General features: G+C 49.0%; 5 protein-coding genes across 5 annotated transcripts; 2 read left to right on the top strand and 3 right to left on the bottom strand.

The window, feature by feature from the left end:
* Positions 1–1044: 1044 nt before the first annotated feature.
* Positions 1045–4362, top strand: T069G_06986 (type III restriction enzyme, res subunit domain-containing protein; the record flags this gene model as incomplete). The annotated part of the gene is made up of 5 exons (XM_056174196.1): positions 1045–1481; positions 1539–3622; positions 3686–3708; positions 3793–3823; positions 3875–4362. 5 exons carry the CDS (start codon positions 1045–1047, stop codon positions 4360–4362), a joined length of 3063 nt encoding a protein of 1020 aa, XP_056027775.1.
* A 1313-nt stretch (positions 4363–5675) lies between these two features.
* T069G_06985 (uncharacterized protein) lies at positions 5676–6549 on the top strand (the record flags this gene model as incomplete). Its single annotated transcript, XM_056174195.1, has 2 exons — positions 5676–5735; positions 6019–6549. 2 exons carry the CDS (start codon positions 5676–5678, stop codon positions 6547–6549), a joined length of 591 nt encoding a protein of 196 aa, XP_056027774.1.
* A 672-nt stretch (positions 6550–7221) lies between these two features.
* Positions 7222–13057, bottom strand: T069G_06984 (ankyrin repeats (3 copies) domain-containing protein; the record flags this gene model as incomplete). Its single annotated transcript, XM_056174194.1, has 6 exons — positions 7222–8480; positions 8546–8793; positions 8848–9612; positions 9672–10792; positions 10864–12318; positions 12380–13057. 6 exons carry the CDS (start codon positions 13055–13057, stop codon positions 7222–7224), a joined length of 5526 nt encoding a protein of 1841 aa, XP_056027773.1.
* Positions 13058–14040: 983 nt separating this feature from the next.
* On the bottom strand, positions 14041–14920 carry T069G_06983 (uncharacterized protein; the record flags this gene model as incomplete). Its single annotated transcript, XM_056174193.1, has 3 exons — positions 14041–14546; positions 14627–14842; positions 14899–14920. The coding sequence occupies 3 exons, from the start codon at positions 14918–14920 to the stop codon at positions 14041–14043; spliced, it is 744 nt and encodes a 247-aa protein (XP_056027772.1).
* Positions 14921–15971: 1051 nt separating this feature from the next.
* Positions 15972–16880, bottom strand: T069G_06982 (uncharacterized protein; the record flags this gene model as incomplete). Its single annotated transcript, XM_056174192.1, has 2 exons — positions 15972–16606; positions 16676–16880. The coding sequence occupies 2 exons, from the start codon at positions 16878–16880 to the stop codon at positions 15972–15974; spliced, it is 840 nt and encodes a 279-aa protein (XP_056027771.1).
* Positions 16881–18124: the final 1244 nt, after the last annotated feature.

The raw sequence follows: 18124 nt of genomic DNA, 5'->3' as shown, positions 1-18124 counted from the left end.
TGGTTTGGCTCGGTGTGTTGAGATGCGCGGGATGTATTTTGTTGTTTTGGTTCAGCGAAGAGGTGCGCTGACCTGGCGAAAGAGCGCAGGAGGCTCAGGAAGGTCAGGCGAAGCCGCGGTGGGCTGTTGAGACTCTCTCGCGGCGGCTGATTCTCCTCGAAAGCACGGGATGTGTTGAAAGAAGGTGGAAATTCTGGTCGCTTGGAGAGGACCTGCGTCTTGTGCTTGAGGGAGTCGTACGAGAACACTCCGTAGATGCGCAGGCAGCGTTGTCGTGCAGCCTCGCCTTGGAGAATAGTTGTAGAAGAAGAAAACAAGGCTTGGACTGGTGTATGTAGAGGATTTGATGTTTGTTTCGGGACCCGCTGAGAAAGTCAGTTAAGTGCTAAGCCTGCGAGGTACTAGGCAGGCAGGCAGCCGGATTTTCTCCAGGCGTGCACTATTGCCTAATGAAGCCTAGTGGCTGCCTAGATTTGTTCCGAATGCCTTTGGATCTCACAGGAACGAGCGTGTACCTTTGTTTGCATAAGGTAGGAACCTGGGCAAGTGAAAGGTAGATTAAGAGACTATAAATAGATACTGCAGTGATTGTTGTTCGTCTTTGAAAAAAGCAAAGAGCTTTGAGAAGTCTCTTTGAGTGAATCAAATATGTTCAAAATCCCTTTTCTATTTCCTTTGTGGCTAAGTTCGAGCAGGTCTCAAAGGAACTTTGTCAATGCCAAAGTACAGAGATACAGAGGTACCTCTCGACCAAGATATTCCGGCCGCTGCACTTTGTAAATTACAGTCCATTTAAGTCACGTGATGTGGTACCGTTTTCGCGTCCTGGTGGTTGTTTGGCGCGTCACATTGGCGACATGCTGCCTGAAATACTACAGGATGAGCATCTTAGTATTTACGAGGCCAGCATCGCCATCGCACGGAAATTATATCAGTTACTCACCACCTACTAATGGCCTGAAGGATATTTCAGAGACATGAAACTGGAAACTTTTTAACCTCTCAGCGACCATATTGTATGGTACTACATGGCTTCTGGTCGCCATGGATTCCGACGATTTTGATGACGATATTGCTGATGAGGACATTCTGGCTGCCTTTGATCAAGAATCTTCATCTAATGGAGGGAAGCTTGTGTCTACATCTTCTTCGAGTGGCTCTAAGAATAGCGCCGGTGACCTGAATAAGCAGCAATGGGCAGCACAGGAGCTGAATGATTTGCCTTCGGATGCCTTTTCTTCACCAGAGCCAGTGAGGCAGATTGCCAGGGGCCCAGCAAAGCCTGTACCAACAGCTCGCAATGGCTTCAGCCGCACGAATTCCGGTACTTTGCGACAAACCACGTTATGGGGTGGCCATGCGGCGACGGAAGATGCTCCTCGCCCATCTCAGACTACAACTACCAGGGTCTATCGCGCGGATCTGCCCCCTGAACCTCCTAGCCCTCATCAGCTTGATAGAGAGGCATTGAAGACTTGGGTGTATCCAACAAATCTGGGGCCAACTCGAGACTATCAGTTCAGCATTGTCAGAAACAGCCTGTTCAACAATACGCTGGTAGCGCTGCCGACTGGTCTGGGAAAGACGTTTATTGCTGCTACAGTGATGCTCAACTTTTACCGCTGGACGAAGACAGCCAAAATCGTCTTTGTAGCGCCGACAAAGCCACTTGTAACGCAGCAGATTGATGCTTGTTATAACATCGCGGGAATACCTCGATCAGAGACCACACTCCTTACCGGTGACATTGCTCCAGCTCTGCGGAGTGATGAGTGGGAAAAGAGACGAGTCTTCTTCATGACGCCACAAACGCTACTCAATGATCTCTCCCATGGATATGCAGACCCAAAGAGTATTGGTCTCATGGTCATTGACGAAGCGCATCGCGCCGTGGGCGAATATGCGTATGCCAAAGCTACCAAACTCATTCGCCGATTTTCCAACAGTTTTCGGGTCCTGGCTCTGACGGCTACACCAGGCTCAAAAGTTGAGACAGTTCAAGAAGTCATTGACAATTTGGGGATTTCTCACTGCGAAATCCGAACCGAGGAGTCTCTTGACATTCGGCAGTACGTGCACGATCGAAACATAGATCAGATAGTCCTTGACCCTTCGGACGAGATGAATCTCATCGGTGAACTCTTCACTGAGGCTCTCAAACCGTTGACAGAGAAACTCAGCTCCCAAAATATATGGTATGGGCGGAATCCGATGGCTCTGACAACGTACGGTTTGATACAGGCACAGAAGGAGTGGTTTGCCACGCGTGGGAATCGCGCGAACCAAGGTGTCCAGTTCATGATGCGGGCAATATTCAGCGTGCTAACGAGTCTTGCTCATTCGATCAAATTATTGCAGTATCATGGTATCAAACCTTTCTACGATAACATGGTTGACTTTCGCAGTGAACAAGAAGACAAAGGCGAAAAGGGATCCAAGTACAGGCGCCAAATCATCGATAGTGCCAGCTTCCAAGAAATGATGGATAAAATTGCTGGGTGGCTCAAGCTCGACGGCTTTGTGGGACACCCAAAGCTCACAGCCTTGGCTGATTGCGTCTTGAATCATTTCATGGATAACGGGGAGGGGACTCGAGTGATAGTGTTCAGCGAGTATCGTGATTCCGCCGAAGAGATTGTGCGCATGTTCAATACTCATCGACCACTCATCAAAGCTACCGTCTTTGTTGGGCAAGCTGATGGTAAGCGCGGCGAGGGCATGAAGCAGAAGCAGCAAATAGACACGATCGAAAAGTTCAAGACTGGCGCCTACAACGTCCTCGTTGCCACTTCCATTGGAGAAGAAGGGTTGGACATTGGCCAGGTTGATCTTATTGTCTGCTATGACTCTTCGGCGTCTCCAATTCGCATGCTGCAGCGCATGGGCAGAACGGGAAGAAAGCGAGCAGGTAACATTGCGCTGCTCCTGATGAGGGGGAAAGAGGAAGAACAGTTTGCCAAGTCGAAGGATAACTACGAAAAGATGCAAAAGCTCATCTGCGAAGGAAGCCGGTTCAACTTTCGATTTGATCTTTCCACGCGGATTGTACCCCGAGACATACGGCCCGAAGTGGACATGCGGCATGTTGAGATTCCAGTTGAGAATACTCAGGACAAGTCGTTACCAGAACCCAAGAAACGGCAGGTTCCCAAGGGTAAAAAGAAACCACCCAAGAAATTCCACATGCCGGATGGAGTCCAGACTGGGTTTCAAAAAGTCAGTGATTTTATGAAGGTCTCGATAAACCCGGGAGAGCGTGTGTCCAAGTCAAGTTCAAAGCCAAAGCGAAATCCCGAACTAGATGATCTGACAGCGATTCCTGAATTGGATCGTGTTGTTCTTGGCTCGGATGAACTTTACGAGCTCGAGCGAACGTACCGGAATCTACCATTTAACCGCAACGTGACTGACGAAGCTGATCTGCCGAGTATGGAAGCTCATCCAAAGCTGCAACGACAGCTACGCCCGACTGCCTTCGTCCCTCATGGGGCTTATACAAAACGTTGCGTCAAGCTGCTGCAAAAGCTGGGGGATGCTGATAGCCTCGTGAGGCCCCGTAGCGACGTGGACACGAGCGACTATCTTGAAATTCCCGTAAAGCCATTTGTGTATTCTGATAATGGTGAGACAGATGCGAGCGATGATGAAGCTGCAGCAGACGGCAAAAAGCGACAGGCCATTGAAGTCGAATCAGATGATGACTCCTTGGTATTTGAGGTCCAGCAGCCGAAGAGGCGAAAAGTCTCGACCGAAAAGACTCAGCCTAAAAAGACTCAATCCAAAAAAACTCAGCCCAAAAAGAACCCTCAGTCTGCCGCTCGGCGTGTGTTGGACTCGGGAGACGAAGATTTGTTTGACTCCGATCTTGAGATAGACATTGAAGAGGAAGAGGAAGAGCCCGGGCTGCCGCCTCGACTCAGCGAAGCCAAAAGACAAAAAAGACTGAATTCCAAGTCAAAAGGAAAGACTTCACGGAAAGCTGCCATTGGCAGTGATGAGATTGGAGATGATTGCGAAAGGGATAGTGATCTGCTAGACGAGAGCGACTCGGATGACGGAGCCGACTTGGTAGATTTCGTCGTTGGAGACGACCAAGCAACATCCAGCATGTTTGATTCCGAAGCAACATCTCCCATAAAGCCGAATGAACGGACGCCGCGAGCAGGGGCAAGCAAACCCTATTTTGTGCCAACTCAATTCACGGCAACCCAAGAAAGCGATGGAGTTCCAGACTTGCATGCGCTTGCTGGCCCGTCCAGGATGCAAGGCCGAGCGAGAGAAGCGTCTGAAGAGGCGGCACCAACTAACAGGAGGCGACGCACAAGACCTGCGTTGCTAGACAGTGACGATAGTGATGTTTAATGCGAGCTACAAAAGGGTCACGGGCGTTAAGGCAAGACGAGCGATGAAACGGAAATATTGTTCTGAGATGAAAGCATGGTATTGTATTGTATCATATACATATTACGGAAACTATTTGCGTGGAGGAAACTACAAAAGATGACGAATTGATGACCAGATATGATTATCGGACGGCTATGTCCTCTTGAAGACCGCCTTGTTGTCGTCGACCTGTTTGATTCAACTATCAAGAGTGAGTTAGCACTCGTTCGAGTAAAGCATGTATTGTAAAACGTATGCAAAAAATCACAACAAGTCTTCAACTCTTTTTTTCAGAAACCCAGTTATAAGCACTACGACCCCCACCGCCGCCAGCACGACCGCCGCGGAACGCCCAGTTGCGCATATGACGATGCAAACTGGACGCGGAATCCCACGACGGCCCTGCTGGAAGCGACCAAAGGACCGACAGATACAAGCCTCCCAGGGGGGAAGCTCGCACCGGCCAATCGGAGGCAGTCTCAGACGGCTCTTCCTAAAAGAATATGGGTGCAAGGTTGTTCATCATATAAAGGTGAGGAGAAGGAGATGTTTGTTTTGTTTGCGTGATGTCGGCGCGTGAGGAAATGCGATTGGAGAAGAGTGAAGAAAACGTACATTTATTTTACAGCTGTGAGATTCGCTGTTTGTTGTATGGAAAATAAAAAAAAAGAAAGGGCAAAAGAAATAAAGGAAGAAAAATAAAGAAGAAAAAGAGTGAATCAAGCCATCAGAAAAGCTTCCATAGACGAACCTCAAATGCAAACTTGAGCTTGATATATGCAAGAGAGAGTTTTTAAGAGAGAAAAGAAAAATTGCAGCTGTGGCACCGCAAAGCTGTTTGCCCAGGCACGTGAATCACCCGCATTAAGTGGAGACCTCAGAGCTGTTGTTAGCGCCCCACTAAAGTGACTTTCAACTTGTTCCCATTCACTGCCGGGAAAAGTGCTCCATGAGGCCAGACGAGGAAGCAGCGATTCGCAGTACTAGCTACTGCCTAACATTCAATTGCTATTAGGCCTATTTGCTAACAAACTAATAGCTCCCGTTCGTTGCTTCCCAAAGAGCATGACGTGACGTCCAACCAGTGTCACTGCCTTATCTGCACCCAGCTTGTTCAATAAGGCAGGCACGGCGTTATCTTTTTGCGACCACCCGATTTTTCTGCTTCTGGCGCCTCTTTTAACTCAATTCTCTTCCGAAACTCTGAATAGCTCCCACTTTTTGCTTCTCTCACAAGACACAACTTTGTTCGCAACAGCACATACACCAACACAGTACACAATTCAATCACCATGGCAAAGGGGATCTCGGTCCTCAAATTCGTGGGCACCGTGTCCCTCGGGCTGTTGACGGTAAGTTTCGCCATCATTTCCTAGCTTTTTCAATGTGTTCTGTCTCTGTAGCAAGACGGCGAAAAAAGCCCGGCTGCTGCCCCTCCCCCTCCTCGAGTCGCATGTTCGGCTGCATCGCATTCAGCCCCCGGCCAGTTCAAAGCGACAGCTTCAGCTCTGTGGAATTCAGAGGATGGGGAACGGCAGCGGGCAGGACACAATCGCATTCGCTATGGATTACTCATGGCTTTCGCTGTGCTCGTGCAATAAGAATTCGTTGCTGACTTTCTCGGTGCCATCGCAGGGCGTCTCGTATACCGTCTCAGCCGTCACTCTCCCAACTCTCCTCCAGCTACCCTCGTCGTCTTCCGCCGCTCACGCCTTGACCTCACTGCAATCTTCGCTGCGTCTTCCCGTCCTCGCCCTCTCGTCTCTGGCAGCTGCCCCGCTCTTCCTGTCGTTCGTCTGCTCCCCGCGCTACGCTCGCCACCCGTACCTGTTCTATACGTCCATTCTGGCTGTGCTGTCGGTTGTAGTGCCCGGATACCTTCCCCAGCCGGCTGCAACAGCTTCGAAGCCTACTAGCGCACGCAAGACCACCTCATCTAGAGCCCGGATGGAAGCGAGCTATGAGGTCTTGGGCGATTCGCACAGCGAGGGAGACCTGCCCAGCGAGTCTGAGCTAGAGGATGTTAATGGCGAGGAAGTCAGAGCCAACGTTGAGGGTACTGCAAGGGCATATCTCGTCAAGACCGGCTTTGCCGCCGCCGCCTTTGTGCTGTCTGTGGTTGGACTTTGGGGCGATGGTGCTCCCCGAACTGTCCGTTACTATTAGGTCGTGAGCTGGCTCGTGTAACCTTGTAAGATGATTTGGGCTGCGGATCCGATTGGCCAGCTTTGTCAGTGGCTAGATTGGAAAATATGTAACATGTTGGAAAGTGTTCCTTGCGTGGAGAGCGAGGTTGGTTTCACCACTCTCTCATCAAGTTTGTCATGCGAAAACGAAAAGAAATCACATTGTTCAAATATCTCAATATCGATATATAGTAGTTCATGATTTTACAATCTCATTGTGTATTTGTTCTTCATGTTCATCGTTGTCTCATTCTGGGTACTCATATATAGCTAAATCTATGCCGTGAAGTGGAGGTCAGAAAAAAGCAAGACCACAGAGTGATAAATCCAGCAATATGAGCACCCAATCAGCTCAATAGTAAATACTAGACAAATACAGTTGTAGTAGTAAATATTAAAAATATATAACTATACTAGCAACTACTAGAGAAAAATAGATCTAGTAGCAGTTGATAGAAAAATATAAATATAATAGCATTTGATAGAGAAATATAGATATAGCAGTAAATCCTAGAGAAAATATAGCTATAATGGCAGATGCTAAGGAATAAGCTTATAATTCAACGCGTGGGTGTTCGAAATCTTCTTGTTCGTCATTGTTTCACTCTACCCATATATAGCTAAATCTAAACTGCGAAGAGCAGGCTTACAATCATTTGCACAGTCCATCATGGTACGACTTGCACTCGTCGCACCTTTCAAGACCAAAATCTTTGCCGACAAAGCTGTTGAACCTCCAAGCCCTACCCAATTTCGAAGACAGCTGCTGGGCTGCGAAATCCCTCGTATCCTTCTCATCCGCATCGTCCTTGGGCTCCTCATCATCGTCGTCTGCGCGAGCCTGGATGGAGAAGTATCGCGAGGCGGTGTGCTTCTCCCCGAGTCTCTTGGCGACGTCGTTGGCCTCGTTGAGGCTGACGAGGCGGCGCTTGCCGGGGTTCTTGTCCATGCAGGTCTTGCAGAGGTCCCAGATGACGGTGTTGCGAGCCGTATCGGGGAGTGTCTCCTGGCTCGGCGCGAGTCCGACTAGGCCGATGATGGCAGCGACCTGAGCAGGCTGGTATTGGCCGCTGAGGCCGAGCTCGACGACCTTCTCTCGAAGCTGTTCGTCGCTCAGGCCCTCGATGGTCGAGCACTTGATAAAAGTGCTGGCGGCCTGGGTCGGCCAGGTGTCGAGCTTGTCGGTTCGCGTACTTTGCAGTTTGGTCTTTTGGGCAAACTGGTCGGCCGTGACCTTGTCCTGTGCCACCTCGGCAGGCGTGCGCCCGACGGCGTTCTCTCTGTACAGGAGCTGAGGCTTGAAGTCGATGAGGATCTTGACGATGGAGACCATTCTCTGCATGATGGCAGTGTGGAGACAGGTGTCACCAGCGCCGTTGAGCATGTCCAGTTCCTCACCCTTGGAATATTCCAACATGAGCTTCAGCATGTCCACAACATCCTCCGTTCTAGAATAGGGCGACGACGGCTGGTGATGGTAGTAGTATCTCCTGCGCCTTGAGTACACGGCGGAATCATCGTTAACCACACCGGAAGCTTGAGAGATCCAAGCATGTAGCGGCGTCAGACCATTCGCCTGCAGGCTTTTGCGCTCCGTAAACAAGTGACTTCGAAGACCGGGATCGATAATGTCGAGAAGGCGACGAAGGCTAGCTGCCTTTGGATTGCCGGCTACGGCCGCATGCAAGATGTTCTCTCCCATATGGTTGCGGGTAGCTTGGTCGGCGTTTGCGCCGATTAATAGCTTGGCAAAATGGACGTAGCCGAGACGACAGGCAATGAACAGAGGCGTATCGCCGTTGGATGTCTTCTTTTCAAGCGACTCCGGGTAGGACTCGATTAAATATTTGACCAGCTCGATGGAGTTCTTGGAAGGTGCTGCCAATATGGCCGTATGTAGCACGAAATCATCTAGTGAACCCGTCTGTTAGCATACATGCCGTCTCTCATTCTCTTATACAAAGAAGAACGCTTACTGTCTGCGCCAAGCCACTTGGATATGACCCGGTCAAAGCCGACTGGGCTTTGGATGAGATGCTTGAGCCGGGGATCCTCAGCGGCGGCCTTGGACTTGGCAAACTCGCTATATAGACGATGGGGCTTATCGCTCAAGAAGAATTCGACTGCGTCAATGCGACCACCGAGTGCCGCATGAAGAAGAGGCGGCGTTTGAAGGCCGGTGGTCCTGACGACCATGTTTCGCCCGGCCTGTGCCCAATCCTTTCTATAATAATGTCAGTCACCATATGCTCATCAATACTGGATGGAATCTTCATACCTCTTCTTTCCATAAACCGTCAGTCCTTGGTAGAAGCGAGGCTTTTGCTTCAACTCGGCTCCGCTCTTCTTGACGAGATGGTCCAAGGGAATTCCTGCGCCGGTTCGCTTAATAAGAAGGCTGAGAGCTTCCGTGTTCCCGCTTTGCACTGCTGAAAGGAAGTCATTGGATTCCAGGTTGAATCTCTTAACAGACTCGTCTTCGTCTCCAGTCGTCTCTGTCTGCTCGTACTCACTCACCAGTCCTAGAAGGACTTTCAGACCAGCCGTGTCCTCATCGTTGATGGCATGTACGAAGAGACTTTGGGTGGCGCCAAATTGAATCGATCCGTCTTTCTTCTTGGCGATACCTGGTGCATGGGCTCGGATTACATCGATGGGCCTGGTGTGAGATTTGACCTGCATAGAGACTTTGCCAATATCATCAATGGTGAAGGCTTGGTCAATCGTCTCTGAGACAATTCGAAGCTCATTGTCTGAATCCCCTTCGTCGTCTTCCTCTTCTTCATCCTCATCGTCTTCATCTCGGGACTGCATCTTGTAGCGGACTTTTTCCTTTTCGGGTGCCGACCACTGGGCCCTAATAATCTCCAGGATGGCCTTAGCAGTGTGATAGTGGCCGCGAAGGTAGGCAATGGAGAATGGAGAGTTACGGCTGTCATCAAAAATAGCCATATTAAGCGGTGCATGCTCATTGTTAGGGCCCCAAGCTTGGAGCGTTAGGGATTTGATTGTCCCGATATCTCCAGTCCAGGCTGCCTGCATCCTAATCCCAAGTGTTAGTTTTATGCTAAAAGTACAGAATAAGTGGATTCGTGGGCTTACAATTGAATATATCCATCCTTCTTCCCCTCGGTCATGTCGTTGTCTCCATTGAACAGGAAGTTATACTCAAACGCTGTAACCTTTGGGGGTTCGGGAGGGATGTAGCTGTAGTTGTGGCGGTTCTCCATCTTGATGTCTGGGTAGAGTTCACTGAATACCAGCGCGCCTTTGGCAATAAGGGTGCTCTCAAGCTTAACGAGATCAGAAATGGACTCCTCGATGGCCTTTGCTTTTTCAGCATTTCCTCTGCGCTCAGCCACTCTCCGCACCTCTTTCTCGTAATTGTCTTTTTCGGTTTGGTACCTATCTTGAGCCGATTTGACCTTGAAAGCAACTAGCCAATGTTGATAGGTACCAGGCTCAAATTTTTCCAAGTAAGAGTCGATACCTGGCTGTTTCTCAGGCTCTCTCAACGCAGTCTTTTCTCCAGTGTATTCGCGCAATTTCGTTATAAGATGCTTGACCATGTCCAATGCGGTGGTTCCCTTAGTCCAGTTGCGCTGAGAATCATTCGCTAACGCGTACTGGGTCTCACGAGTGACCGAATTGGGATTTGCTCCCCTTTCCAAGAGCTGGATCACCAAGTCGGTGTTGCCTGACCGAATCGCAGCGATCAAAGGCTGCTCTATAGATTCCTCGTATCTCTTCTTTGTTTGTTCCAGGTTTCCGAGATTGCTGGTCTGAGAGGGAGCCACCTTTGCTGACTTTAGCCAGGCATCAAAGTCGATCTCGACCGAGGCTCCTGCGTTCAGAACCTTGAGGACGAGAATAGGATCGCCTTTTTCGAGAGCAGACTGAAGTGGTGATATAATGTCAGGTCTCCACATGTAGCCAGAAAAGAACAAATGGTTGATGGCCGCCTGAACACCCCTTGGGTCGTTGTCGATGAGAGTTTCAACCATGTCTACATTGCCGCTGTCGACATAGCGATGGAAGACGGTACATCCATCAGCATCTGCCTGGGAACATGTGGCACCCAGCTTGAGAAGCAACTGCGCCATAGACCTGGCCTTCTCTGACGGCAGCGACAATGCAAGTGTCATGGTTAGAATAGCGCCAGCCAAATTCGAGTGCATGTTGGTAGACAGGAATTTGACTGGAAGGATAGAGTCGGCACCGTACTAATTTGCATTAGAAACAATAATAACAAAGCATGATGCATAGGGTATAGGAAAGTTCTCATGATACTCACATCGCAAAGAGCCTTTACAGCATCTTCATGTCCTCCAGCAATAGCGAGATGGAGGGGAGAGCATGGGATATCCCACGCAAGGACGTTGATCTGGTAGAAGTCTGGTCCGTCCTCGGGTTCTTCGAGCGCGGACTCCTCCTTGTCCTCCTTGTTCTTTTCCACCTTGACAAAAGATCCAGTGACGATAGAGTGCACCTCTGTCTCTGTTTCGGCGTTATCCACAAGCTCAACATCCGAGTCTTCCTCTGCATTCTCGGCGTCCTCAGATGACTTCTGAGCGTCTTCCTTGTTCTCAGACCCTTGGGCTCTGGTGGCTTTGCGCTTCCTGTCTTTCCTGTCTTCTTCAGCTTCTTCGTTCTCGTCACTCTTGTCCATCAAAATTTTGATGATCTCAGCATGACCTCTGGCGGCGGCAAGATGCAGAGCCGTTTTGCCGTCCGCAAGACGAGCTGTTAGGCGAGCGCCGTGATCAACTAGATGGCGGACAACTTCTGGAGAAGAAACCATGGCCGCGAGATGAAGCGGGGCCCGTCCGGTATAGTCCCTCTGATTCGGATCCGCGCCTTCTTGAGAGAGCCAATTCAAGACGTCTTCAGCATCGTTTTCAGCAATTGATTGGAATAGTCTAGCAGTGTTGCCGATGTAAGCCATGTCAGTCCAGTCTTGCTCCGTCAAAGGATTGAACGATCCGATCTGCTGCCTGCCGGGATCGTCAATGAGGAACGTGACCTTGCCAGAGATGTAAATCTCTGCCTCCTTCTCGGCGGCTTCGATTTCTTCTGGAGTCACCGGTTTAGGGCAGCTACCACAGCAATCTTCAATCACATCCTCCACCCGTCCAAAGAATGCAGGGTGGCGATGCAAATACACTTCACGCTCCTTTGGCTGATTCCATTCAGCGTTGAGAAGTAGATCTCTAGTGTAGCACAGCTTCTCAATTCGCTTTGCGTTGAATTTCTCGCCATAGGGAACAGTAAAAGTGTGGTAGTTGCTAATGTCTTCCTCCGAGAGCCAATCGGCAACCTCGTCTTCGTGGTAGGACTTGAGGTTTCCTTGGAGGTGGAAGTGACTGCGTTGTAGCGCGGGCCTGCCACGCTCTTGACGCCTCTTGTTGAGATACGCATCGCGAGCATGCGTGGTTGGAAGTCGTTCCAAGACGAGCAGACGGGCAAGTCCCAATGTTCGCTGGAAGCTTCTCTCAAAGATTGTCGGGTCCACGCGTGATCTGTCGAGCTCCGGCCAGTAGACTTCGAAATTCCGGTGAGAATACTTGGACAAACGGTTCTCATAAGAAGGACTGCGTCTGGTGAGATCCACGTGATTGATCTGAGTAATAATGCTGCCGAGAGTTCTGGGAGCCACGTAAACCTGCTTGCCATTGTACGCAGCGCCAGCGGCATCAATATCGAAACCGGTCAAGATTTCACTGATTGACTTGTAGACACGGAGAACGACCTGTCGGAAGCCTGGATGAGAATGCTGACTGGATCTGCATGTGGAGGGGGGTTATGCTTACCTGCACATGCCGAACAGGATATTGGCTGGCAATGGTGATGGCGTATTTCGTGCGAACAACAGTGACTTCGCTTAAGATGGAATCACGAATAGACTGCTCAATCTGCTTAATCTTTTCGATGGCTTCTTCGTGGGTGAGACCGTATAAGAAGAGGTCAACGTCGGATGCAGGGCAAAACTTCTCATGATAATACTCGCGAAGCTTCCTCTTGTTCGTATTAAACTCTTTGGGAACCGGTAGCAGCGTGTTGACGACAGAGGAGCCAGCTGCCACAACGTTGTTCCAGTCGAGTTCAGCGAGAGAAGACTCTGAGAATATGTTAAAGTTCTTTTGAAACTCGGTCAGGTCGGCAACAGTTGCTGGTGATCCGTGGGGACGACGCTTGTCATCCGGCAAAGCCATGATGTACTTGGACTTTTCCTCCTCCGACTCAGAGGCTAGGTCTCGGGCACGGACAGTGATGTCCTTGGTATCATCAGTAAAGAGAGGCACAACATTGAGGTAAGGATCATCGAGGATAGGGTTTTGTCGATCTTGTGCGAAAACAGAGCGCAAGTGAGCTTCGAACTTGCGATACGGCTCCATGATTTCCACCATAGGCTTGTCTGGGTTCTGAGCAATGTATTTTACCAGGTCCGCCTGGGACGCAGGTAGCTTGGGGAAGTCTCCGAGAGCCATTCTTGCTGGTGAATCTGACTCAAATGAAGGCTTCGTAGAGTAAGACACAGAAAGAAATCTTGCACGGTGAGGCAATTGAATATTTCGAAGACGAAGAACAGACGATAGAAGAAAAGGAGAACAACGAGGCACAGCACGACGAATTGGGTTCAATTGAGAGAAGAAGAAGAGATTCGTGATTGAGTGAAGTGCCTTGGAATTGGGCCTAGAAAACGAACGGGAGCATCTGCGTGCTTTATACATGTCTCTATCGTCGGGAGCTAGAGCAAGCACAGCAACTATTTCCATGTCATCACGAAGCCGGGCTCGACGCTTCGTAGCACTAAGACCGTGGAACTGCCACTAACGTTCCCCAATTGCAGTAGCATCTTGGCGGTCAAACGTGGCGTTTGGAGCTGAAAGAGGAACGATGCCGACGCGAAACGCGTTGATCCTGGTGTGCTGCCTAAAGCAGCCGGGATGATGCATCGCGAAAACTCGTGACCGGCGCCAGGATCAAGAGACAAACGAAGCCATCGCCAAATAAAGGCCCGCTGATGCCTGGTTGAAGCTTGGCTTGAATCTCAGAGAGCGGCGGGCCCCACTATGGCAGCCTGATCGGAGCGGAGAATTATCAGTTCCGGACAGTCTGAATTGCCAGAACAGGCAGAAAAGCGGTGGGTCTGGTGGGACAGGGAGTTGATTTGCTGGTTTACACCACCAGTTCCTCTTAATGAGATGATGCGAAGCTCGGAACGAGACACCTGGAAAGCTCATTGATAGGGGCAGAAAACATAGAAGATTGTGAATCTAAATGTATTCATGGACATCTTTGGCATTGGCAGCAGGATTTTTGCAATTGATCACAGGGGCTGTCTCTGACCGCTTTAAATCGGTTAAACAGGATCAACGGATACGCAGCTGCGTATTCTCAACTCGCGAAGGAGTGGTCATCGGGCACCTTGTAATTCGTATATCAAATTCTATGGAACAGAGGCTGCCAATCATCTCTGTTGAACGTAGAAGCGGACGATCCGGCCGTCAAAGGAATGCCAGCTGTCCCATCGACCGTTGCTATACCCACGCTCATCACCAGAAGTCCACGTAAAAGATCCAGAATACGCTGCGCCATCCCGGTAGCTGTAATAAGCAGTGCAGAAAATCCCTGGGCCTGGAGCGCCACCCATATGAATATAGGACACATCCCCTTGCCCAAGAGAGTCTACTACCCTGTCTGACTCAAACCATCCATGTGCGACATCCCATCCTCCGTCATTATAAAGACGGCTTGAGTCTAGATTGTGAATTTCAATCCATAACTCGAAGTAGCCAGCAGCCTTGGAGGTAATTTTAGACTCTTGATGGGATTTCTGCCTTAGAGCACTTATCTGGGCTCGCAGTTCTTTTGCAGTCTCGTGATCATCGTCTTGAATTGCCTTATGGAGAGCAGTAGCCAGTTCTTTAAGCTCAGCATTAATCTGCTTTTGAGACTCGGGCATATCTTCCGGATCTATAAAGTGTCGTTAAAACTCCTGCAAATGACTTCATAACGCCGAAAATATATGTGTGTGCTTAGATCTTGTGACATACCGTCTTTTGGCGGTACAGGTATGTTGTTGCCACCGGAACCAATGAAGCCGCCTGTTTTGGCATCCTCTGGAGTATTCTCAAACAAATGCTTTAGTTGAACCTTGAGTTCTGTTGCCAGCTCAGTGTTTCCAGCTTTGATTGCGGCCTCGGCGGCCTCGGCGGTCTTGTGTATCTCATCAAGGTGCGACTGGATATGTTCTGGCACTTGTGGCCTCTCTAAACGTTGTTAGGACATGGCTGTCATGATAAGGAATAAGGATATCGATAAGTACCGTTCTGCTGAGCAACGGGCATCTTGTAATGTCCCTTTTCTCGTTGTTTATTCCGAAAATGATTAGCAAAATGAGCTCGACCTAGATTATGCGAAAAATGTTGTTTAATTTATAATATTAAAAGGAATCCCTATATCTTTAAATATTGTCGCATGGTAATGTATACCAATGCTTTCGAATGGCGTTTACCCAATATGTCAGTGAAGCTTCCATTTTCTTTTTAGCGCACATGTTGTGGCCAGCTGAAATAACAAAATCTCGCGCTTGAGATCTCAACTTGTGTAAGCGCAGTGGCTCAACAGCGCTGAAAATGAGATAGACCGCTGACGTGGCACCATAAACTACTTGGAAGCCGTATCCAGAGAAATCTTGCGGGGTATTAGCGTACCTTAAGTAGGATTTCTATTCCACCACCACGGCTCAGTCAGTGAAAAACAGGAAAACTGGAGTGGCATCTCCAGCGGGATAAGATCAGCCCCCGATTTTGAAAGGGGAGGATTCGATTCTTAATTACCTAGTAGTTCATTGGTAGCTAGCAGAAGGTAGCTTGAGTTAGCTGCCGTTAGTATCTCCATTATTCTAAAGATATAGGTGTAATTAAACGCTTTACTATCTACACAATGGGCTGCGCATAGACCTTAAAATAGTGGTAAAAAATAATGTCTAATAACTAATCATTAAATCGGTTTAATAAGCTGTTCACAAGGAATTATTTTATGACGTAAGTGTTATTGTTATTTGAGGGTGTGTTCGCCAAGTACATGTACCTTACTTGCGCATGGCCTAACCGGGAAGAAGCTAAAAAGTATGGACATGTAGACAGATTCGACGCAAATCTTACCAAACTTGAGCACGTATCGCGAGAGGTGCATGAATAAATGTAAGTTAATAAAGGCTCTTTACCATTACCGTGTGCATCTTTGCCACTTTTTATCTAATGCCATGAAAAAAAAAAGGCTCACTATCTAAAACCTGTATACTGATTGCAAATGCAGCACCGCTCGCTTTTTATGACCCAATCATTACCCCCAACCAAAAACGCCCAAAAACCAACTTCTATGCTTGCTTTAATCTCAAACCTCCGATGTGTTGACTTTCTTCTTTTCGCCCCCTGAGAAGATGTACAGCACACTGGCGAGCGCTTTGCCAGCTCCAGACACAGCCAAGGCAGCCGCTGATCCGGCCGTCCGGTAGAGCAATGCACCGATGAAACCTCCTGCGACAAGTGCTAAAAGGAAAGCAACCCGTCTCGTTCGGGGTCGGTTGTCCAGGACAAAGAGTCTTCGGTCGATCATCAAGTCTACCCATGCCGCAGTTGCCATTGCAGTGCTGATTTCAGTTGCAGCCAGGCTTCGAGATTGGACTACCTGGCTACCAGCGGCGAATGCCAACAGGGCTATAACTGTAAGGGCTTTCGGACCGTGGCCTTCAACTCCATATCGATATTGAACCCCGGTGGCAGCAAAGACGAGACCAGTCTGAATCAGGTTGCATATAATAAGCCACCATCGCTTCCGAGGTCCAACGATGTGACCAATTTGGCCAGTCAACCATCCTGCACCAAGGAAGACTCCCAATCCTGTGGCAATACTTGAAGTGTAGAACATATCACCGTTCAGTTTTGGTATTATCACTGCCAGGCAGAGAAAGATTGTGTTGCCAGTCTGGTTCGAGGCAAAGCAGTGATAGTCGGGAAAGGTAGTTGCATCTTTAATGAAGTTGTTTAGCCTCCGGATATAGAGATACGATGCTATAATGGGGAGGGGCATCTATTTACCTTGTATGCCTGTACAGAATGTTATGAGCAGGAGTTGTAGCTCAACAAACAGCGTCGTACGAATGTCCTGTGTGAAGTAGTCGACAAGTTCATGTTTTGCGTGAGATTTCTCGGCTGCTTGTGGAATCTGTTGTCCGGGATAGATAGATCCTTCTCGGCTAGTGTCTTGAGGGGTCGTGGCGACCTTTTCTTCTGTATCGGCCATCGGATTTGTAGTTGTGGTTGCAATTCCCTAATCGGAGAGCTAGAAGAAGTATTAATTTTAGATCACAGCGAGTTTAGACAAGGCATTCGCGTTTTGGAGGCAAGGAAGCACTAAAAAAAAAGGGTTGACAGGTTGGAGTAAAGGAAATCCATCTTGTTTAATACAGGCGTCGGAACCGACATCCGTCTGAGGCACAGTTAGAAAAAACTGGATAACCGCCGGCCCCACGCCGAAGCCAGGATTCATGGTCACTGCTTTCAGGGGAAGCTGATAACGGACTCTTCCGGTAAGCCATCATGCGAGAAGCGCATACACGACTGCTATCGCTGCTTTTAAGGAGTAAACTACCTATTAGATCAAGCGGTGTATCAATTGTGACTCCACAAGGCGAGAAGGATTACCTTGGCGCGACTACGAAGAACTGGCCAAGAATCGAGATGTAACATGGTCTGACCCTTGCTTCACACCAATTGTCCACGTCATGATTTGTTGGAGATAGCAACCTTGCGGCATAGTAACACCGAAAGAGGAGAACTGGTAATTGATCTAAGCGCTCCTTATCATCGACTTTCAATGTTCCAATGGTATTCTCCTTTTAACACAGCGTCCAATAATTGCACTCTTCCTCTCCTATGCTCGTTCACTATACTTTGGGGGCCGAATTCCGAACTCAACATACACGGCTTGGTAGCCAGCTCACCTCACCGGCTCTAACGATGACTCTTAGATAATATTTACGTACATTTCCCCCTGCGAGTACTGCAAAATTTGCGAAAAAACAGATGGTCGGCTTAAAGCGGCGTGGCGGCGAAAGCCGTTTTCTTGCAGCCAATAGCCAAATGCTGATGCTCCGCATCCGGAGTGGGCCCCGGCCGGCTGCCGGCCACGCCAGCCGTGCGGGCCGGAAGAAGATCTGATCGCAACTCCACCGATGCCGCCGACAGCCGCGAGCGCAATGCTGCAATTTTGAAGGGAGATCTGCCTCAATCAGAGGTTACAATATGGTAAAAAATAGACTTATTATAGGCATATGTCACGATCCATGCAGAAACATGTAATTGGATAACTCGGGGAATATAGATCTTGATCGATTAGCTGTGGATGTGAATCTGCCACATGTCCTGGCCTCTCTGGTCAGGGATAAGGCTAAAGGTGACATAAAAGTGCTTCCAAGATGCTTCTTAGTGGCCTGCTTACACCTCCAGAACTACAGTCAGACTTCTTGTATTTTTACCTTTGGTAAG

This window comes from Trichoderma breve, chromosome 4 (genome assembly GCF_028502605.1).
Source record: "Trichoderma breve strain T069 chromosome 4, whole genome shotgun sequence".
NCBI classification, from domain to species: domain Eukaryota; kingdom Fungi; phylum Ascomycota; class Sordariomycetes; order Hypocreales; family Hypocreaceae; genus Trichoderma; species Trichoderma breve.
Note: the sequence above shows the minus strand (reverse complement) of the source record. Positions and strands in the feature narration are given on the sequence as shown.